The following is a 22,597-nucleotide window of genomic DNA, read 5'->3' as shown; positions in this document are numbered from 1 at the left end:
TTGTTCTACAAATTGTTCACAATTTATCAATAACTATTTTCGGATAAAGTTTTCATTTAAAATTTATTCAGGAAATTCCAAACAAACAAGAAATTGATCCATTAATTTCTCTCTGCCACTCGGCGTCGATTTTTGTCCAGCAAAAAACTTTAGAATATTGAAAACTTTTCTCAATATCACTTGTTATGGGATTTTCCCAACCTGGCTTAAACAGTTTTTTTGTTGAGCAATTACTTGGCTTTGGCATATTTTTGGTATGCAAAACTGGCCAGAATTTTTCATCAATTTTCAGGGGAAAAATTGATGGGTTTTCCCAAAGAATTTCCATTTCGGACTTAATAGAGTTTATGTTGGATTTTTCACACAGTTTTCTAGGCGTATTTTCTTCTGTGGAGCTTACTTTTCGGGCTCTGCACTTTTTTCCACTCTGCACTTCCGTGTGGCGACCGCGGCCGTGGCCGTGTGTTTATTCAATCCGTTAGCGTAACCGTAAACGAAACCGTGACCGACCCTTCTTTTGCTGTCTTAAAGTTGCCACCGGTTAAGGGCCACACGCACACACGGGCACACACACATACACAGACACACCTATGGCCCAAAGGATGGAAGACCGCCGTTGAGGACGCGGCTGACGCTCGTTCGTCGTGGAGCTGTACGGAGAGCGCGTGTTGTGAAGTGCTCCTCAGTGAACGGATGCTGGAGCTTGACTGAAACGCCGTTTCACTGGCCAACAGCCATCGAAGTCGGCCAGAACCTACTACAACATGAGACGAGCCGAGGCAGTGGCAGCAGTGGCACGAACGAAGCTCCAAACGTCAGCCACGAGGATGCTGGGCCACAGAAGCGAACTGCTTCACATTACAGCATCCCTGTGGAAGCTTTTCGAGGGGAAGCTTTTAGCTTAAGAGAACGCTTGGCCGCGGAAGAGTAACGTCCTGGAGCTTAGAGTCCACATTCAGCGCGGCTGAAAGGAGAGCGTAGGGGAAAGAGCTTTCCGGCAAGCTTTCGTCTAGACTTGGATTGGGAGCAGAAGGGGGGAGGGGGTGGTGGGGGGGTGTATTGTTTGTGTTACAACATTTGAAATGTCTGGGCTATTATTTATTTTGTTAAAAGCTATTCTTTGTCTTTGTCCCTGTCTCTGGCTCTCTCTTTCTCTTTTCAGCATTTTCCCCTTTAATCTGCAGCAACGGAGAGCCTTTTCACATAACAGGTGGGTGGTGGTGGGTGTTGGTGGGTGGTGGTAATCCCTCCATATCGAAGGACACGAAATACCTAATCGCTTGCACACCTTTGAGCGCCAATCAATGAACCATGACCCAAAACAGAGCCAGAGCCAGAGACAGGGACCTCCACCTGGATCCTGTGACAAATGAAAAGCTCGGCTAAATGCTCAACGGTGGCCAATGTACGAAATTTGTCCACATGGTTGACTGGCGGACGGGCAGACGGGCAGCGCTAATTAAACCACACGAATACCCGCACCGGGGGAAGGGAAGGGAAGGGCAGCAGCGAAGGCAGTGGCCAAAAGCCAGGACATTAAAACTGATATAAAGCCCCGAAAAATCAGGGTAGCCCACACACGTCCTCCCTGCCTGCCTGCCTGCCCGCCTGCCCATCCTGCTGCCAGTTGTTTCAACTTGCAAGCCATTAACTGCTTTGTTTGCCAGGCCAACACGAGGGGGGCGGGGGGGGCGGGGGGTCGCGATGGAACACTGATTCTATAATGGAAGGACGTTGCTGCTGCCTAAATGCAGGCCAGCCCCTGTAGAGGTCCTGTAGGTCCTGTAAGTGACACGTAGAGACAATCGAATTGTGATTTGTCAGAAAGAGAGTCCCTCTCCCGTGTTGCCCCTGGTCCATGGCCAGCCGGCACTCTGTCAGAGTGGCTGGGAGCATCCGTAGCGCCACTTCCTTCAACTGTTTTTGGCCATTAAGTGGCGCCGAGTCGCAACGCACACCGCACACAGGTGTCTTTGACCTACACGGCGAGAAGACAGGGATGAATGATTCGGGCCTTGCTTTAAGAGTCTCAGGAAAAAGGAAACTTATTCCCTCTGATTGCCAAAAGTTCTTAGTAGTTTGTCCGTTAATTCTGTATCTCGGGTGCCATAAAAAGCGAGAGAGATTTGTAGCAAAAACCTATCCAACAACTGTGACAATCTACATAAAAGCTGGAAGCGATGGGAGACGTTGCTCAACTTTCCTTCCCCTCTCTCTCTCGCTCACTCGTTATATCATCATCATTGCCCTGCCTTCTGCTAGACGACTTTGTACCCTTCCAGAGGGCATTACGACTGGGCTAAAGTGTTTGTAACGAAGATAAAGGATACCCTCCAAGTATATCATCGGTATCTTCAGCATAACGCCACCATATCTATCCCATCAACCCATTAAACGCTCGTAAAGTACGTAAGATACATCTCCCAGTCGATTCATATGGTAATCGCATGATCTATGGCATCTTTAAGGGTATCTCTGGACTCGTACCCTCTTCCCAACTGTTTTTTTTGGTCGCTTTCAAAACTTTTTTTGTGCTCGAAATAAAAGCAAAAGTTAGAAGAAACGAAATCCTTCGGCTGTCCTGACAACTCTCCCTCTCTCTCTCTCTCTCTCTCTGTCATATGTGTGTGTGTGTGCTCCCCCTTCCCTGCCCCACCGCTCATTGTTGTTTTTGTGGTCATCTTCTGTGTCTTTTCCTCTGGGGGGGAGTGTTTGCTTTTGCTTTTCTTTATTTTTTATTCCTACGGTTCGTCTCTTATCCAGTAATAAACTTAAATTGTTATTTTACCTTGAAAGCGCTACAAAAAGATTTACGGTCGTCTTGGCACCTCGCCACTCCACACCCCCCTGCCCCCACTGCCCCATACTCCCCCACCCCCCAAACAATAACCCACTTGCTTCTTTATTCCCAGACTCCCATTTCGTGGGTTCTGCTAGCATTTTTATGCTCATTACATCGCATTTGTGCTGCCTTCTCACTCTCCCTCTCTCTGTCTCTCTCTCTCTCTGGTAAAAGCTTAAAGTTCTCCTCCTTCCTTTCACTTTTCCCCAAAAAAAAAGTTTATTTTGATTTTCGTTTGTTTGTTTTTTTGTTGGTATATTTATTATGGCCCCTATATTATGATGTCTAGAAAATGTCCAGACAATTTATGCCCTGGCCATAAGTAAAGAAAGAGACAGACAGATGAATGGAGAAGGGACAAGACAGAGATGGGGAGAGAGTGGTCAGCAAGGAGAGGATTTAGGCCTTAAGATATGGTGTGTTCTATTGGGGTAGGCCGCCAAACGATACGGCATTAAGTGTGTAATTTCGGAGGGGAAAAAGCGGCCACTTTTTATAGAGAATGTTGTAGAAATTTGACTTTGAAATCAAAAAGGAGTTGGATATTCACTCCACCATCAAATTTCACTTAAATGATTCATTTTTATTTGGCTAGTGCATGGTAAATATTTGCAAAAACCTCCAAAAGAAACACTGGGATCTAAAGAGGAAGAATGGGTAGATTACCTATGGATCAGCCCTCCAAATACGGTGATGATGTCTAGAAAAGCCTCAAAAGTCAAAGGTTGTTGCGTTATTTTGTCTATTCCTTAGGGTTTCTGGCTGGAAGGTCCTCTGAGTTCCCGCTGCTTGACAGGAAATACCCCTGTTGTGGTAAACAAATTTTAGTGCCTCCATTTATTAATAATTTCCTCGGATATTCGTGTATGAAAAACATTGAACAGATATACGTTCAATGGGAAACAAACAAAAAATTTCAATCAAAGGCCTTGGCAAATCATTGGCTTGGAAACAGATGAATGTGGTGGGGGTCTTCTCCAACCCTTTTCCTAAGTTTTTCGAGGGCATAGGGTATTATTTGATACAAATTCCTGCCCAGTATTCCCCTCTCCCTGATTTTCGATCAGAGTATCAAAGCTGTCGTTGTAGCGGCACACCTGAGCCTGGGCCAGGGCCTGTGCCTGGGCCTGGGCCGAGGCATCGTTGCGGTTGTCATCCCTAAGGCCGTTCAACACCATCAGCGGACGGCGTTGCATAGACTCTTTAACGGGGTCGCTGATACCCATGCCGTTGCCAATGCGCGGAGCCATCGTTAGGCAGAAGCTGGGCAAGAACTGGGGCACCTTGGCGGCCTTCAGGAAGTTGCAGTTCAGCAGCTGACCGATGGCCGGGCGGCGCTCGGGGTCCAGCTGGAGCATGGAGACCAGCATATCCGCAGCGGATATTGTCAGCCAGCTGGGCACGCTGTACTGGCCCTTCTTGATATTCGAAAAGATCCCCTCGCGGGTTTTGTGGTGGAATGGTGGCCGGCCCGCCAGCAGCGTGTACATGACGCAGCCGATCGACCAAATGTCCGCCTCGAACGAGTGCCCCTTCTTGGTGAGGATCTCGGGGGCAATGTAGTTGGGGCTGCCGCACACAGAGTACCGGCGGTCGCCCTCGAACTCGATGCGTGTGGCAAGGCCAAAGTCGCCGATCTTCACGTGCAGCATGTCGTTCAGGAAGAGGTTGGCCAGCTTCAAGTCGCGATGGATAATGCGGTTGTTGTGCAGGTACTGGACTCCCTCAATGATCTGGGTAATGTAGTAGCGGCACTCGAACTCCGTGATGATCTTGCGGCGCCTCTGCAGCTCCGACATCGACCGCTTGCGGCACAGCTCCAGGACAATGTAGGTGTTGTCGATGTCATCGAAACAGCTAAAGAACTTCACAATGCTGCGATGATTCAGGCCACGATGAATGCTAATCTCCACAGCGATCTCCTCCGGTTCGGCAGTCTCCTCCTCCTGTCTGGGCTTCATCATCAGCTTCTTCGACACGATTTTGCAGGCGAACACATCGTCGGTGTGCACATCGATGATTTCGTAGCAGCGGGCAAAGCCGCCCTTGCCAAAGAAGCGCCCACGCTTGTACGTTCGGCCTCGATGGGGGTCGAAGAGACTATCGGGTACCACATATGTGGTTTTATTCTCCGGTGCTGCGGTCATTTTGCTCTGATGTGTCTCTGACAAAAAACTTCCTTGTGGAATCAAACAGGATATAATTCTGTTTTATGGAAACCACACGGCCTTCTAGCTCGACTTTATATGGCAGCTCTGTATAGGCCCTGGAGATGGTGTGGCAAGTGACACTTGGGCTGTTCAAGTGTTGGAAAGCGCTGCTCAAAATCAAAGACTGTGGGCCATGGTGAAATTTCTTGATCGCCTTCGCCACAGCTGCTCTCTTTCGAGGACCATCCGTTGGTCAAACGTCGTCGAAAGGGGTTTTGTGGGGCAAGATTTCTTCAATGTCTGCTTCTTCATTGTCTAAGAATAAACTCGTAACAGCTGAAACAATTAAAAGCGAAGAGTGCAGAAGGGTTTTTTCAGAGCAAGAGAGCGTGTTGATAAAGTGGATGGTCCTCACCCCAGCGGACTGCAACCAGCATGCTTTAAACTATTAAATTCGTGATACGAGAGGGTTTTTGATGTGTATCATAACGAAATTTAACTCATGTAAGTCTATGTTTAAGGTTCTTCCAATTATGATTCTTAAAGCCGTCGGACATGCTCCATAGGACCTTCCTTGCGATACTTCTGCGTCAATACTGCCACTTTCCAGCTCATTATTATCGCATTACAGGCAAACAGCCAGCCGTAGTGCCACAAACTTTCCAACTTCAATGATACTTTCGCGGACCAGCCTGTCAACACGAGCTCCGGCGCCCACTCCCTAGAGCGCACTATTAATTAAATGCAAAATGTTTACACTAATAATTTCAGCATGAATTTTCCCATTCTGCTGGCCCCAAAAGATCGCGGGCGCATCTTAACTGCGTGGAAGAGCGGCTGTGGAGCGGCCGTGGAGCACAGGGCCAATGGGAAACGGAAGGAGCCATAAATTTCGCCTTTGGCTGCAGCCAGAGAGATGCCACAGAGAGAGAGAGAGACAGAGAGAGAGAAACGCGCACGCAGCGGCCACAAATTGTGAGTTATCTTCAGGCCCAGGGCACAGGACCCAACATCCTCCTTGGCTGTTAACGTTGTTGCCGCCGCCGCTGCTGCCGCTGCTGCTGGATGCAAATACATTAAATTAAATTATTGTCACTGGGCGACTGGGCGACTGCATCTGCATCCTTGTTTGCTTGTTTCCTTGTCCTTGTCGCTGTCGTTATTGTCCGCGCCTTAGTTCGGGCTTGTCGCCATGTTTGCCCTTGTTCTTGGAGTGGCGGGGCATGGCATGGCACGGCGTGGATGGTGCGGTTTGTGCTCCTGGGAGGATGCTAAATGTGCGCTAAATAGCTGCCTTCTCAATGGGGGCGGCGGGAGGGGGGAGGGGCAAAACTACTTTTGTCGCACGACAAAGTATTTTACACAGTTTTGAAGCTTTTTGGGCCATGGCACGTTTCATTAGGCATTAGACAGGCATTGAAAGGCTTGATGGATGGTTCATGGGCGACAAAAGACTTTGCAGCAGCGATGCAGGGATTTCCAGCACTAAAAGAGCGCCAGAGTCACTGCCAACACTATTTTCAGGGTCTCCTTGAGCGTTTTCCCACACTATTCATGACTTTCAGCGGCCAACGCCAATGAAAGGCTTGATGGAAGCTCGTGGGCGACTTTAAGGCACATTTAAAGGACTTTGAGGAAGCACGACAGGGCTTTCAAACACTAAAAGAGCGCCAGATCCACTTCCAACACTATATTCAGCGGACAATGGCAATGAAAGGCTTGATGGATAGCTCGTGGGCGACTTTTAGGCACATTTAAAGGCTCAAAGTCCTTTCCAACACTAAAAGTCACTGCCAACACTATTTGCAGGGTCTACTTGAGCGTTTGCAGCACTGCTCCAGCCATCATAGCTGTCAGGCGTCCAAACAATTCTCATTAATTGTGCAAGTAAACATTAGAAAAGAAAACTTGGAAAAAGTAAAGAAAAGTTTCTTCCAAAAATAAAATCTAATAGAATTATTCTTGAATTAATATTTTCGAGTGTGAAACGCAGCAATAGAATAAGTTTTGTTCATTGAAAACTATCCTGTAAGTGAAAATCCTGTTCGATATTCTGTCGAAATTTTAAAGCTTAACCTTTGACCAAGATTTTTCCAGTGCATCCCGAAATTGCGCCATGGATCGTCCGCCCAAGCCACACATGGGGTTTCGTCCGAAAAGCTCGATTCCAACGCCCATTTTGGTGCCCAAAGAAGAAGCCCCAAAGCCCCCAGAGGCCCACAAGATACTGTTTGCCAAGAATACCAAGAAAAGTGGCGTTTCTGTGATGATGAGCCGCTGGAAGCCCATCGACGACTTGGCTCTGATGATTGGCATCGAGCAGACCAACGACCTGCGCACTGTCCACAGTGCCACGAAGTTCTCGTGCAACTTCACGCTGCAGGAGGTGCAGCAGCGCTGGTGTGCCCTGATGTACGCCCCGTCGCAGTCCCGTTTGGCCCGAGAGGCCATCGGGAATCTCCACCCGGAGACGGTGGAGTCCGTGCACAAGAAGGCGATCTTCAGCGAGGGGGAGGAGGCCCTGCTGGCCACCTTCAAGTGCACCGAGAGCCCCGAGCTGGAGCAGTTCCAGGAGCTGCTCGACAAGAACGGCTGCACCTTCTGGCGCTCGCGCACCGCCAAGGACCTGCAGGACTACTGGCTGCTCATGAAGAAGTACTTCCTGTTGCCCGACCAGGTGATACCGCTCGACGGACCGGACCCCCATCCGCCGAGCTTCTCCGACATCGAGGAGGACATCTGCGACGTGGATCTGGATCAGCCGCTCGACGAGGCCCTGGAAAAGGAGCTGGAGCTGCAGAACCGGCGCAACAAGCGCTCCGTTCGCTTGCTGGAGAACGAGATGTCGCGCCTGTCCGTCCTGGTGGACTCTTCTTTGGGACCGAATGCCGCCACCCAGGAGCTGGACAGCGACACCCTGGCCTGCCTGTGCGGCCAGCAGGTGCGCTACATGATGCAGCACCAGGAGATCACCTTCGGACGCGACGCCAACGAGTTCTCGGTGGATGTGGACCTCTCGCTGGAGGGGCACGCGGCCAAGATCTCGCGCCACCAGGGCACCATTAAGCTGCAGAGCAACGGGGACTTCTTCATCTCCAACGAGGGCAAGCGGCCCATCTTTGTGGGCGGCAAGCCCGTGCTCCAGGGCCACAGGACGCGCCTGGCCCACAACAATCTGGTGGAGATCTGTGGCCTGCGCCTGAATTTTCTGGTCAACAGCAATGCTGTCAATGCCATACGCCTGGCGGCAAGCTTCCACACCGAGCAGCCCCTGAAGTAGACCCAAGGATCGGCCCAAAACGAAACAAGTTACCAAAATATTCAACATATCAATTATACAAAAACACCACACCGAATGAGAGTCGAACCTAGGGTTTTTTTTGGTAAATTGTTTCGTTTATAAATAATATATTATGTGGCACTTGCACTGCTACCAGGCGATCATTAGGCCCCTGCTATTTCCATGGGGTTTTGGGCTTTAGACTTTTGGGTATCTATCCGATAATGGCAGCATCTATGGGGTATGGAATGTACTCTGTTTAGATGGGATTTACATCTAGAGGTACCAAAAACTGTGGCTATTGCACCACGAATCGGTGGAGGGATAAGTTCTGGTAAGAAAGATGTGCCTTCTCTCAGGAAATTGCAATCGACTTCCTCTACCAAATACCCTCCCAGGGTATCCCCAACTTCGACTCTCAACTCCACACTTTATCGCCTCTACCTTTTTTCCTCATTTTTTTCAAACTTTTAACAGAAATTTTCACTTAGCCGCGAGTCAAGTTTTTTGCATGCTCATTATCTGTGGCTGACACAACATTCGACCAATTTTTAATAGCCCCTAAATGGAAAAGAGTTAACAAAGACACACACACACACACAGATAGCACACAGACAGGCGGCAGGACATGGAAATTGTAATTTGGTTGGAGCTCAGTCTTGCGCTTCGCTGGTCGCTTTGGTCACTTCAAGTCCTTGGAGTCCTTGGAGTCCTTGGCTTTGTAGCCGAAGGAGTTGGGGTTTTGGAGGGGCAAGTGCCAGCTTTGACAGTGCAACGCATTAGCCATCCCTCATACACTTTTACCGCCTTCTTTTCATGCGTTTCCAAGGCGTGGCGGCGGGGGGGGCGGTGGGGGAGGACACCATTAGCAGCAGCTTGGCTTCAGCTTTGGCCAAAGTCAGAAGCATTTTAATGAGCCACCAGTTGAGGCTTTCCCCCTCCACCCCCGTCTCGTGCCCAACAGCCATTTCTGCGGGGAAGGAATGCAAATTTTTGTGACCGAAACGGAAGTTGCATATTCATGGCGGCAAAATGTGTGTGTGTGTGTGTGTGTGTGTGTGTGTGTATTGGCCGCAAATGCATTTGCGTGCATCTCCTTTGCATATTTTGCGATTACCAGTCGACTCGAGTCGAGTCGTAAAGCAAAAAAAATGCGAAACATAAATTCACTCAACATTCAACATAGAAAGGCACTTTCCCCCCCTCCAAAAGAGGGGAACGTGTGAAGAAAGAGCGAGAGGGAGATCTCCGGGAAAACTAAACAAAAACTTTGGCCAATTGGCTGAAGGACCTTCGTCCTGTAAGCAACTTCCAAGCAAAGAAAAAGTATGAAAAAAATTAAAATGAAACATTTGGGGGCTGCAATGCTGCGAAAGTGGGTTAATTTGCCAAAGGATTCTTTGTGCCACATGCCACATGTGTGCAGTGCCTCTGTGTCTGTGTGTGTCTGTGTGTGTGTGTGCAAAAGTTTCATTGTTATGAGCAAAGCCCAAAGTTGTCCCTTCAAAGAGAGACAGAGAGAGCGAAAAGTGAGAGAGAAACGAGAGCTTTTAAGGGGTTCTGCTCGGCAGCGTCTTGTTTTGCCACTAGGGGCTAATACTAGGAGTCTTAGGAAATACCTACTTGGGGACAAAGCCAAACTGAAGAAAAAGTAAGCCAGAATGCACTGCTAGAAGGTCATAGGTCACACATGGGCAGTGCTATATTCCTTTATTAAATATATTAACCTTTGAACATATCTCCCTAGTTTTTTGGGGGGGACCTCTAGGGCAACCATCTCTGAAAAACACTTTTAAATGCCAAAAGCCTTGTACTTTTCAGCTGCCATTTGCCAGCTTATTCAAGACCTTTATACCCTTCCAGAGCCTCAAACTTTGTGCCAGCCTTGAAGGCCGGCGTTCCCTTCAATGTGTGGCCTGTCACTGGCAGAGGCAATCGCCTTGAACGTTCGCCCAGCAAGCTAATTAGTAATTTATTTTTAGCATTTGCCGCATATTAAATTTTTGCACAAAACTCAATTCATGTCAGCCCAGGGCCAGTGCCAGTGCCAGCGCCCACTGAGGCATCGCCAGTGCTGTAAATGGCCTCCAACATGCAATTAATTGTGTCATTGTAGCCATTAACCAGACAGTTGAGCAGTAACCCAATTTGTTCGCTTGATTGTCGGTCCCACCACCAGATGGGAGACGGCAGAGAGCGAGCCACTTGACCGCCGCTCCTAATGGCCCTTCAATGGAAGCCCCACCCACCATCAAAGGCCCTGCCAAGGATCCGAAATGTGTTCATTGTGTGCCAGTTTGCAATTAAAATGCCCCTAAAATAAAAGAATATATTTGTGTGTGCGATGGAGGACCCCACCATCCCCCCTACAGGGAGGGAGAGAGCGACTCCCGGCATATGTCTTGATATGTCAGATGTCATGCATAATGTAGACGGTGCCCTGCCCTCTTGAACCCTCCTTTCCCTATATTATTCTTGCATTCTTGATGGGCTTCCTTTTCGAGATGAAAGATTAAAGAACACAACGTGAACTTTTGCGATGAAATGGAATCTTATATGAGGAAATTCCAAACCTAATAAGAGCATAATTTGGTGAATTATTTGCTGGATTTCCTGTGCCTGTATTCCTCTCTAATCCTAAGCCCAGTGTAAGCGTAATTTCCTGTCGATTTGCTGGTTCTATTGTTCCCCAAGACCCCCGAATGACGCAACTCCTGATGCATCGGAGATGCGGCGTAATCCAATTCCACATGCCACATGCCACATTTGACACACCAGCAAAGTGATTGCACAACAAAGACAATTTTGCAGGTTGTCGGATGCCATTTGCCATGAAACGCTAATGAGCAAGGAGCTCTGACGATGACGACGACGCTGATGTGGTCGACCACATCATAAAGGCGATTGTTTGTCAGCGAAGCGGGAATGCCCTCAATCTTGGGGGGTTAGGGGTGTTCCAGAGACCTCAATCGGTTGTACGTCTCTCTCTCTCCGTACAAAATCCGTTGGTAATCGTATTTATTGAAACGATTTTAATAACCTTTCAGCCTGATAGCCATTTTCCTTTTGTGTAAGGGAAATGCCAAGGGAAATGCATGTGAAAAGCTTTACATTTTATGCATATTTTGAATGCAATCTCCCACAGAGCCGCAGAGCCACAGAGAGAGAGGCAGAGAGAGAGAGGGCGCCTCAGGTACTTAATCTAACATCGTTGCATGCCCCATCATTGCTGTTGCTGTTGCTGTTGTCCTCATCATCATCATCATCTCCATTCAGGTCTCGTGCTGCGGCATAAACCAAATATATTCCATATTCAAATGCTTATTGCCACCCCCCCACCCTCTCCGCCCCCTGTTTGGCCTTTTGTGCACCCCTCTGTGGCACACAGACACAACTCCTCCTGTGCTTATGGCTCTCTCTCTCGTATCTGCATCTCTCTGTGGGGAATATTGAATATTATTTGTTTGACTTTTCCATTAATATTTTGTCAATTGACGCCCGGCAAACATATATCATATGGGTTTTTGTTTATTGAGGTTTCCAATTTGCGAATATTTGTGCTCTAATCTGTTAATGCTTGAGGTAAACTCTGGCTCCATCTCTGGCTGTGGCACTGCCTCCTGCTCCTCCTGCTGCTGCCACTCAAAAATGTATTGAAATCAACTTTAAGGAAACACTTTAAGAGCATTTTTGCAGTGCCTTTTCGCAGGAGGAAGGACACGGAGCTGCCCCTCATTAAGCATCGAAGGAGATTTCAGGACGACGACAGCTGGCGCCATGACAGCGCGGATTACATCTGACGAAAGAGCCGACTTCTCGAGGAGGAGTCCAGCCTTTGGGCCCCAGCCTTTTTCTTGTACAGCGCCCGGCCATAATTTGATCGTTAAAAAGGCCAACGCCGCCATTCGCCGCCTTTGCATCGTTTGCCTCGTTTGCCTCGTTTGCCGGGCTGCAATTAAATGTCCTTTTTTTACGATTGTGCAGCATTTGCAGTCCGTGTAATGAAATTAACAGCAATGCCAATGGGCCGGGCCGCCCCGCACCATGCCACATCCTCTGTGGCACTGATAAACGATCGCATTCTCATGCCCCGAATCCCATGTCCCAGCCAGGCTTTAAAACGCCACTTAAGTGTAAAGTAAAACTGCCATTGAAGTGCCGGGCAGCACGCATTAAATTGCCAAGAAATGTACGAGTATTCGAGTGTGTGCGAGAGTGTTTTTTTCGGGGTACGATTCCATGTGTGGCAGGGGGGATCTGGGGATGACAGCGAGTGCCAGGGTGTGGCTGTCAGCCATAATTGCAGGCCAACGCAGGACACTTTTTATGATACTCTACGCCGAAAGTGTTTTCCCTTTTGCCAGGAAAAAGGAAGCTCTCTTTCTCTTGCTCTCTAGACCCCTAGCTCTCTCTCTCTCTCTCTCTCTCTGTGATTCTCGAAGAGAGAAAGGAGTTGAGCGCTTCGTTTTCTGTCCCTCTTCCTCTTCCAGTGTTGCTAGGCAATGGAGGATGAGTATGGAGATGATCGTGTTCCTCCAAAGAAAGCATTACGACTGGCAATGAGCCTATGAAACGTTGGTAGCCTTGACCATAAACCTTTATAGCTGTCCGATGAAGCTGTAATGCATTAGCTGCCAATCAATCCATTGTTGTTAAGGAACTCCCAAAGATATTTAAGGGTAAAAAACTTCTAGATCTAAGGGAAAAAAGGTTTTTTCAAATGCTTTCTATATTCTATACACGTTCCAATAATATTTCTATATCCAAAACAGAAGCAATCAGAGAGAACCTCTAATTCCAGAGAGAACTACTTTTCTCTGCTCTATGACCTTGAGCATTACCATGATTTTGGATGTGTTTCTTGGACTGCAACCCATGAGAACCATAGTAGCTAGATAAATATCTATCTAGCATATCATTTTTGCTTATTTTGTTCATATTTAATGCCCTATCCTAAAAGCAGCCACACCCAGAAATAAACTCTCTTCTAAAAAATTTTAAAGGCCATTAGAGGACCTGTTTCTACAGATACCCCAATAAAACTAGGCAATCGGTGGTATTACACATTTATAAACATTTCAACCAAATTTCAACAGAATCGCATAACTTTTAAGGGGAAAAACCCCACGTTGCAGGGCACTCCCCGCTTCGGTTCTCACGGCAGGACCTTCCTCTTTGTGACATTATCACTTGGACACACACACACACACACACACACACATGCAGCGACACCTGCCTCGTTGAAGCACTTGGCTGGCCACAGGTGGCGCTTTAATTTGCACCTTTTACTGGCGCCTGGGAGTCCTGTCAGCGCTGGTGGTGGCGCAATGGCGCGATGGCGCGATGCCCCACCCAAAAGTCCGTGCCGCAGTCGGAGTCGAGTCGGACAGAGTCGGAGAATAGCAGCTCGAAGCGAAGGCTAAGTGAGCCACTATGTCAGTAAGCCCCCCAGGAGGAAGTAGGGGTGCAGCCGGAGAGGGGGTGGAGGGTGCGTCGCTGGGGAGTAATTAACACTGCGTCGAAGCTGGAGCTGGAGCTGGCGCTGGCGATGGCGATGGCGCTGGGTAAACAATGGGTACCGGGAACCGCCGCAGTCGTTAATTACGCCAACAATGCTGCATGCAACACACGACGGGCGCTGCCCCAGAAGTGTGGGGCGGGGGGGGCCCAGTCAGGGGCCAAGGAGCAAAAGGTAAATGGAAGAAAACGGAAGTGTAAATTGCTGTTAGAAGGAGCCACCGCCGCCGCCGCCACACAATCAACGGGCCAAACGGGAAGCCAAGGAAGCCAAGGAAACAGATAAAAGCTGCAAAGATTAGTCCAAAGAAACCGGAATGAATCCCTAGAACCATTTAAGACACGGAGAGATAAAAGCTTCAACGATTAGTTAAAGATTCAGTGGGGCAGCCAATCAAGGGCAGTTGCACTTTTCCTTTCACTAAGGAAAAGGATAGCGCCTTTAAGGCCAAGATACAGGGATATATCTCCAGTTTGGGTATCCTAATACCTTCAAGGAGAGCCCTAAGATCGCTTACCTTACGGCAGAAACCCCTATCACTCTTTCAGGCCTCCTTCTTTCAAACTATCCACCAATTCCCAGTGCAATTTCCTTTAACCAAAAACCTTTTCTTTATTCAAACAAAAATCTTGAAAAAACTTGACTTTTAAAAGCGACGCCAGAGCTTGTAGAGCGCTCCATTGGTGCTGAAAATGCTGCGCACCATGAAGACCTGCAGCAGGCCGACGAAGATCATGGCCAGGAACTGGGCCCAGGACCAGTTGTTGACCATCTCGTAGTTGGATTCGGCCAGCCGGCGGTCGCGGGCCTCGTGGGCCCGTATGTAGTCCTGGGTCTGGCGGGAGCGCATCAGATTCACCTGCAGCTTGTTGATGTAGTCGCTGAGATCCGTGTAGACCGTCTCGAAGTGGTAGTCGGTGAGCATCTCCTTGCGCAGCTCGCGCACCTCCTGGGCCTCGTAGTCGGCAGGCGACACCTCCAGCGAGAAGGAGACGATCTTCTGGCTGAAGGTGCTGATGGTGTTGTCGAAGCACAGCTTGTAGATGCCCGTCTCCTCGGCCGCGTGCTCGAGGCTGCCCTTGTCCTTCTTCTCATCGGCGGCCAGCAGCTTGCGATGTGGATCCATCAGCGTGAAGCTGATGTCGGTGTCCCCATGGCCGCCGGCAATCACCTGGTAGTCCATCTTGATGATCTCTGTGGCGGCCACGGGCTGGTGGAAGCACTCCATGCGTCCCGGATCCGCGTATATGGTCAAACGTTGGTTGAACGGCTCCGCCGTGATGGCCAGCACGAGTCCCAGGCAAAAGTAACAGACGATTTGGTACATTTTAGGCTGTTTTTGACTGTGATTTGTCCGTTTCGAATCGGTTGTTGGTTTGGGTTCGGGTTCTCTCTCTCGGTTTGGCAAAACCTTGTGTGTGTGTTTTTGTGGAAGTGAATCCAAAGGCCTACTGTGTTACTGCCAGAAGGTGAAACGTAGATACACAGATACAGAGGCAGATACAGAGGCAGAGATATACAGATGCAGAGATAGAGATAGAGAGAGAGATACAACTGCTAAATGCAGCTTTTAATAGCCAGCGGCGATTGCTGCGGCATTACAGCTGTGCAACAGCAGCAACAAAGTGCATAAAGGGTCTCCCATATATCCTTTCCAGCCCATGACCCCCCCCCCCCCCTATAGACCATAGAGAAGCCCTCCTACACACCGCTCCTCCCTCTCGCTGGTCGCTGGTTGGCGTTTTCCTGGGAAAACTAAAAGCAACAGCATCAAAAGGAATATGAATTGAGGTCGATGTGTAAATATTTGTCAACGGTAATGGAAATTTATGCTACCGTTGCTGCCACACGGCTGCAGCCACTGCTACTGCCTCTGCTACTGCCTCTGCCAATTCTGTGGCATGGGCGGCCAGGGCGTGGCTTGCAGTTTTTTTAAACTGTTGGCGACGCCAGAGCCATAGAACAAAAAAAAGAGCGAGAGAGAGAAGAGTAAGTAATATCGATGTGAATGTGGGGGCAACACTGATACCCTTTAGGTCCGTGATGGGGAGGGATCTCCACCTGGAGGGGGGCTGTATTTGAAGGCGGATATTTAGAAGAGTCTCAAGGGGTGATGGTTTGATGGACAAATGTAAATATATTCCGATAAACTTCTATAAAACTTTGAATTCTTTGAATCTTCTTAAATATTTCCCAAGTATTCTCGAAATATTACAGGGTGTGCTCCAAAGTTCTGTTTTATTTTGATAATAATTTAATTTAACAATATTCTCTGGGATTCCTTCAGGGATTACCTTCCTAAGAGCTGATTTTCTGCCCTGCTTCACATGCGAAAAGGTCCTTCCCTTTCCAACGAAGGAAGGCAGGCAGTATCCTCTCCGGAAAGGGTATGCCAAAAAAGCCACTCCTGCCCAAAAGAAACCAAAAATACAGGAAAAGGGCGAGCGCAAAAAAAAAGGAGTGAAAGCAGCAAATGCTTGCGTTTGGGCAAAGAAACTTTACAAATAGATGCACACACCCACACACACACCCACACACACCCACACACACGTACATACCGCTACTCATATGTATTTTACACCCACACATGTCCAGGCACACCCACCCATACAGGCGCTCGCTGGCACCTATTCTCTCTCATGTTTAGTTGCATTTGTTTGCACACTGCAACGCGTTTTTTTGCCCCCTCTTTCGCTACCTTTTGATACCCTTTTTTGGAGAGGGGTATTACGGCTTTTGGGGGGAGATTGGCCGTGGCGGAAATGGCAGAAAGGAAGGAAGAAATACCCATGATCCTCATCAAGAAGTCGAGGGAAAAGTCATATCTATCGGGCCATGCTGGATCCGTGCCAATGAGGAAACCCTTCAATGATTCTGCTTCCGTTTCGAATTTTGTTAATTTTACTCTTGTTTGAATTTGAGCGCTTGACAATAGCGATATTCTTTGGCCATAGCTCCAATCAGCACTTTCGGATGAGCGGCAATATCTGAGAGACGTAGAAACAAAGCGAATGTAAATGCTGTTTCCGAATATTTTTGCTGTCGCTCAATGGCCGACAGGCTGATTCACGCACTTGCGACATGCTCACACGCACATTCCCATTATCTTTTTGGATTCCTTTGACTATTCTTTCTGCTCTAACATTGCCATTGAAAATCACACCTATCAATTTGCAATACACCTGTTTTTTAGACCCTACCCTTTCGAAGATACCCTTCTTTTTAAGGGCATTCAAAGCAGCCTTCTTTTCCTGTTCCTTTCTGCTTTTTTTTTTTTGGTTGTGCATAAAAATTTCAACGGCCGGTCTGCACTTCAGTTTTTGGTTATTTACTTTACAAAAAAAAAAAAAGCGTCGTCGTCGTGCAATGAACACCCAGGCGACCCCAGCTACTAACCCTTGCCCCCGCCCCCCATCCAGAGGAGCATCCCCTCCCCCCACCCCCTCGTTCTAGAAAGAGCAAAAAATTGCATTCGCGACGTCGCTGAAATGCCGGCGGCTGGAATACGCAGTCGAAGCATGAAAGCTGCAAATAGGACGCATAAAAAATGTGTTTCCCGGGGTCGTCTGCAGGTGATGGCAGCTCCAGCGAGGGCGGGGCGGAACGGGGCGAGGCACAGGCAGCGTGGAGGTGCCACACAGTAGCAGCAGGGGGGAGGGGGAGGGGGAGGGGGAGGCTGGGTGTGTGGGTGGGCATGTGTCTTACAGCGTGAAATGTTGAAGGCGTTGGCAGCTGCAAAGTAGCCGACACGGGAGTCCTGCCGGCTCTGGGACTTTGACTCATTCGAGCGTGTTCTCCCTGCCCCTGCCCCTCCTTCTCTCTCTCTCTCTCTCTCTGTGTGTGTGCGTGTGCGTGTGCTTGTTGCTTTAGTTGATTGTTTGCTGGAGGCGCTTCAGGTGTTAGAGCGTTTACCATTAGAAGGGGGCTCGCCAGGGTAGGGTGCGGCTGAGTGTGTCCTGGCGGATCCAGCTTCCACAGAAGCCAATTTAATTTGATGAAATTAAGAGATGGCCCAGGCAGAGCAAGAGGGTGAGAGAGATAGCTGGAAAGAAGCGAAAAAGAGCGACCCAAGAGGCACTGGCGAAAGATGAGAAGCCAAACGTGCAGACAGCCTTAATTTAATAGCAAAATTGGCAGACTTTTGCTTTGGTAATCCCTCTTTAAACTCAATATTTTCCACCAGCCCCCGCCAATCGGATCACGGGGGAAATCTATCGTTTGGCTGTTGGAACACCTGGCTTTCGGGTACTATCGAGGCCCTTAATATTGGGTAGTACTTGAGCCTCTGGTTCATAATCCTATCCCTAGGAAATGTATTGTATATTTCCCAGGAAAAAGCCTCTAAATATTCTCCCCCTTTCTCCCAAGGTCTTAGATATTTCCTTGATTGTTCTCTCAGTCTCATCCCCAGCTCCTATCAATCCTTGGCCTTTGTCCTCGTCTTCAAATCAAAGTCTCAGCCTTTGACAAATGCAATACCCTCCCCCTTTTTCTGTCTGTCACAACAGACTGGACTTTTGGTTGGGGTTTTTGGCTGACAGATGGCCTTGGGGGGGGGAGGCGGGGCCTTGCTTAAATTGACCCCAAAAACTGTGAAGGTCAGCCACAAGAATGAGCTCATGAATTATTAAAGACGGCAGCAAAATGTGACCCTAATCCTGGTTCGAATGATTGCCAAATGTTTAGTCAAATGGAACTAAAAAACAAACCTCAAAATTCCCCCAGAAAGATGTTTTAAAGAAGGTTTTTCTTTGGGGTCTGGGGTGGTAACATTCCTTGACCAAAAGCCAAGGCCCATCTGGCCGAAGGACTCCGCCAGGACCTCGGTCTTCGATGTCCTACTGCAAAAGTAGCACTTTAAATTAATGAACTGAGATTAAGCAAGACAAATTGTTGTTGCCGAGGCTTCGAGGGGGAGGGGGGGAGGGGGGTCTGGGCAAATTGTTTTTCGTTGGAAAATATATTAATTTGTATTTTGTGTGTTTGCATCTTCGTGAACCCCCCTACCCCCTCCCCACCCCTCGCACAGCCACAATAAATATACAATTTATTGTTATTGATATTTGTGTAAACATTTTCGTTTTCTCTCTGTTTTCCATTTTCCTTCGACTGCAATTAAGAATTTAAGAGCCGAAACGTGGCGCTTGTCGTTGGGACATTGGGAAAATTGAATGAATTTTCCCTGGGACAAGCAGTTGACAAGTATGGAAAATTTATAGCAACTGCAGGACATGCAAAATACATTCAGACAATGGAAGATGCACTTGGAGAAAAATTAGGAAACATTTTCGAGTATCAAAAGTCATCGAAAAAGCACACTTTCTCTCAGTGTGAAACACTTTCACTGGTCAGCGAGCCAGCAACTAAATCTCATGGGGAAAATGCAGTTTCTTTTTCGTGTTTTTTTGTCTTTCCGCAGAAGAAAATATTCATTGAATTTTGTAGTAACAAACGACAGAGTTGTCTGTCAGGGAAACCAAAGCAATTTTCATGGAAATTTATTGCCCCCCAGTGACCAGAGAAGAACCCCGCAGGACCTGTTCATCAGGTTGAGAGAGAGAGACGCTGGACATTATGCCATTAGATGTTTGAACTTTTCGCCACGCGAACAATCCCAAAATAAATAAGCAATTTCCGAGGACAACTTGGAATGAGGATAAAATGCAATGGACCAACAATTTCCAATCGGAAGGAAGGGCCAGAGAGACGACTCTCTCCCTCTCCGACTGTGACTTTTCTGTGGCAGGAATGGCATTTGTGCAGCTTTGGCCAAAGCTCTTCAAAGTGCTTCTTAACTAAGCTTAAGAGCAGAGCAACAGCCAACAGCCACCAGCCACAACTTCGATTTGGTGTGGAAATTGCAGTTTCCACACTCCAGCCCCGCATTTTCCTGGCTTTTCCTTGACAACTTTTCAGCTGCTATTTGTTCTTATAGTTGTTCTTGGGCTCTTACTTGTTCCCTTTCGGATCATTGAAGTGTGACAAAGTCGCTGCATCGCAGCGGCTATTAGTTGGGTCGCCAAGGTGGCCTCAAAGGACAGCGGGAGGGGGAGAGGGGGTTTATGCCGTCTTCAAGGAGGGATTTCTTCTGGTGTAGCCGTAGGCTAGTCACTGCTTTCACTCATTTTAATCCCCGCGGTAAGCACTTTCCGCTAATTCAATAAGAACCGAAAACATTTGGCCAAAACCGAAAGAGCAAGCAGCCAGGGGAGTGCCACGCTTAAGCCGGGGACTCACCGCATAAACGGCGTAGAACCGGGGACATCAGCTAAGCTCATTTGTGGCCGCCACTCGAGGGGGCAAGTGGCAGGTCCCGGCGGAATCGCTGAAATCCTTGGGCAGCCAGGCGTGGCTCCGTGGCCCTTCCACCTGCCCTGCCCTGTGGCTGCCACTTCGATGAGTGCCTTTGGTGGGTTGCCTTCATTTGTGGTTAATTTTGGGTCCTTCGGCTGCTGCCTTATCCTTTCGCTGCGGTGCTCCCGCGTCCCGCTTAGACAGGAGACACTTTTGGGAAGTGCAGTCCTTGGATTCGTTGCCAAGGAGCTGCTTATGGTGGGTGCAGCGTTGTCCTTGGTCCTTGGTCCTCTTTATACGCCTAATTTCCGTCGCTCCTTCAGCACTGATCCTTCCTGAGCACTAATTGGGGACACCGAATATCTATAAACAGCCCCATTCCTCTCCACCCCCGCCTGTCTCCTTATCGCTGTCCTTGTACTTGGTTTTGTGTCCCGTTTAATGTGCGTCCTTAAGCACAATAAATCTGTTTATCTCTGGCAAATGTCCTGCCATCCAGCCGTAGTCCTTGTGGTTCGGTGGTCTGCTTAAAAGTTAACCTGAACAGCGATAAAAAAAGTTTCCCTTTGCTGGCGCCTCTCCTTCTTTGTGTTCTCTGGTTTTTTGTGGCTGCGTCTGTTGTCCTGTTGGCAGGCGCAAAATTTGTTAGCTATTTGCGGTGGATAATCCTCGTAGAAGGGACCAACAGCAGAGCAGAAGCCCCCACATGGTAGTCTCCACATCAATCATCAGCGGGGAAATTAAATTGCACTTCGGCTTACCTCAGGCTGAGACGGAAACCAGCCACCAGCCACCACCCACCGGCCACCGACCACCACCGACCACCGACCACCGGTAGGGAACCCAAACAAACAACAAAAAAGAGGGGCTTCTACTTGATCGAAGGGGGTGATACCCTCAAAAGATGCAAGGCAAGAGTCGATGGAAAAAGCAATCCTGTTCAGAGCTGCACTCGTGGGATATTTTCATGGATTCTAAGTCTAAAAAATCAAGGAATAAGTCGATGGAAGGAGAAATTCTAGCTATGGATACACTCGTAGGATATTTTGATGGATTTAAAGTCTAAGAAATCATAGAATGAGTCAATGGAAGAAGGAATTCTATCCATAGCTGCACTCGCATGATATTTTGATGGATAATGAATAATATTTATGAGGATTATATGTCCAAGAGATCGTTGAAATCCAACCTAAATCGAGAACTCCTTCATTCCGTCATCCGATGATCTGTTCTGTTTATAAGAAATCATACAAATGATGGCATAAGTTTAAGGATCTAATGTCTACCATCCTTCCTCTCCCTTCTTCAATCTTGAATATTTTTCAAGGGCTTTTTAAAGATAAGTCTTGGAAAAGATCACAGCTATCTCTTTAAAGAGTGGTGGAGTCATAAAAGTATCTAAATATATTTATTTAAGTGATATATTACATGAATAACGAACGAATACTTTTCATTTCTATCTACTACGATTTCCTAGGGAAGGCATAAGCTTCCTCTCCCTTCTTCAATCCTCTTTAAAGAGTGGTGGAGCTATAAAATGATCGAATTTAATCTTTTAATGGACTTTTACATGAGAAACGCATACTTTTTTCCACTATTTCCTATGGAAACCCTTTCCCATAAAGACTATCATAAAATTCACAATATATATGATCAAAACTTAAGCTAAACTTTAGATCTATGACCATTAAATTCTATAAAAACGATACGTCACAGCACACCCTTCAGATACTTCCATTTTCAAACCCTTCTCTACTTCTTCCACTTCGGATTCTTCCACTTTCTCCACTATCCATTCAAAATTAGACCCCTTTTGAGCTTCCACCCCTATTCCTTCTCTCCCGTAGCAAACCCTTTTACAAATCGAAAACCCCCCTCTCTGCAGGGTACTCAAAGGACTGAGGCAATAGCAATGACAGAATCTAACAAAAGAGAATACCCCGGAAGAGGCCCAAGCCGAAAACCCAAACTCAGACACGAAACGACGGACAGACAGACACGTACCCAGATCCAGGACGAAAGCCAAAGAAATGACTTGGCCATTGGCCATTTTCTATGGGTTTACTTTTTGGCCACGATACAGGCACTGGCACTGGCACTGGCACTGGCACTGGCCGACACGGGTCTTTGTAGGCTTTAAGACTGCGACGGGTGCTGCCTCAGTCCTCAGTCCTGCCACCTTTTGTTGCGCTTCGGTCATTTGTGGCAGCCCCGTCCACCACCTGCGCCGCCATCAATTGCAACCACAAAATGGCAAAACAATCAACAAGCAACGCGACGGGTGTTGCAAGATTCCAGGCAACCAGGCTCCCGGTGTGGCTCCTAACTCTGCCACCCCACACCCCCTCTGGTCAGCCGCAACGTGTTGAACGAGTGAGGTAAGCGAAATTGTTTGCCCCCGAAAACTGAAAGACAAAGGAACAGGACAAGGGGCAGGGGGTGTGGGGCAGGCAGCAGTTGGATTCCGAGAAACCCCCGGGAGTAGGGAATGTTGAGGGTTTGGGGGGCTGGGG

The 22,597-nt window shown here is 48.2% G+C and overlaps 3 protein-coding genes and 1 long non-coding RNA gene across 4 annotated transcripts in view; 1 reads left to right on the top strand and 3 right to left on the bottom strand.

Moving 5' to 3' along the window:
* The window catches only part of LOC117184015 (uncharacterized), a 72,261-nt gene extending 71,686 nt beyond the window's left edge, over nt 1–575 (bottom strand). The window contains exon 1 of the long non-coding RNA XR_004469144.1: nt 401–575. This is a non-coding gene — a long non-coding RNA (uncharacterized lncRNA). The remainder of the gene's footprint in view (nt 1–400) is intronic.
* A 3,075-nt stretch (nt 576–3,650) lies between these two features.
* LOC6902946 (serine/threonine-protein kinase polo-like) lies at nt 3,651–5,089 on the bottom strand. The gene has a single exon (XM_002132636.3). The coding sequence runs from the start codon at nt 4,987–4,989 to the stop codon at nt 3,832–3,834; it is 1,158 nt and encodes a 385-aa protein (XP_002132672.2). The 5' UTR covers nt 4,990–5,089; the 3' UTR covers nt 3,651–3,831.
* A 1,990-nt stretch (nt 5,090–7,079) lies between these two features.
* LOC6902945 (microspherule protein 1-like) lies at nt 7,080–8,433 on the top strand. The gene has a single exon (XM_033379922.1). It carries the CDS (start codon nt 7,109–7,111, stop codon nt 8,270–8,272), a length of 1,164 nt encoding a protein of 387 aa, XP_033235813.1. The 5' UTR covers nt 7,080–7,108; the 3' UTR covers nt 8,273–8,433.
* Nucleotides 8,434–14,377: 5,944 nt separating this feature from the next.
* On the bottom strand, nt 14,378–15,234 carry LOC4816826 (transmembrane emp24 domain-containing protein 1). Its single transcript, XM_001356617.4, has one exon. The coding sequence runs from the start codon at nt 15,115–15,117 to the stop codon at nt 14,437–14,439; it is 681 nt and encodes a 226-aa protein (XP_001356653.2). The 5' UTR covers nt 15,118–15,234; the 3' UTR covers nt 14,378–14,436.
* Nucleotides 15,235–22,597: the final 7,363 nt, after the last annotated feature.

The sequence above is a fragment of the Drosophila pseudoobscura genome, chromosome 4 (assembly GCF_009870125.1).
Source record: "Drosophila pseudoobscura strain MV-25-SWS-2005 chromosome 4, UCI_Dpse_MV25, whole genome shotgun sequence".
Taxonomy (NCBI): Eukaryota; Metazoa; Arthropoda; class Insecta; order Diptera; family Drosophilidae; genus Drosophila; species Drosophila pseudoobscura.
Note: the sequence above shows the minus strand (reverse complement) of the source record. Positions and strands in the feature narration are given on the sequence as shown.

Coding starts and splice junctions, on each gene's coding strand:
- LOC6902946 (XM_002132636.3), bottom strand. CDS start 4,989: ATGACCGCAGCACCGGAGAATAAAACCACATATGTGGTACCCGATAGT.
- LOC6902945 (XM_033379922.1), top strand. CDS start 7,109: ATGGATCGTCCGCCCAAGCCACACATGGGGTTTCGTCCGAAAAGCTCG.
- LOC4816826 (XM_001356617.4), bottom strand. CDS start 15,117: ATGTACCAAATCGTCTGTTACTTTTGCCTGGGACTCGTGCTGGCCATC.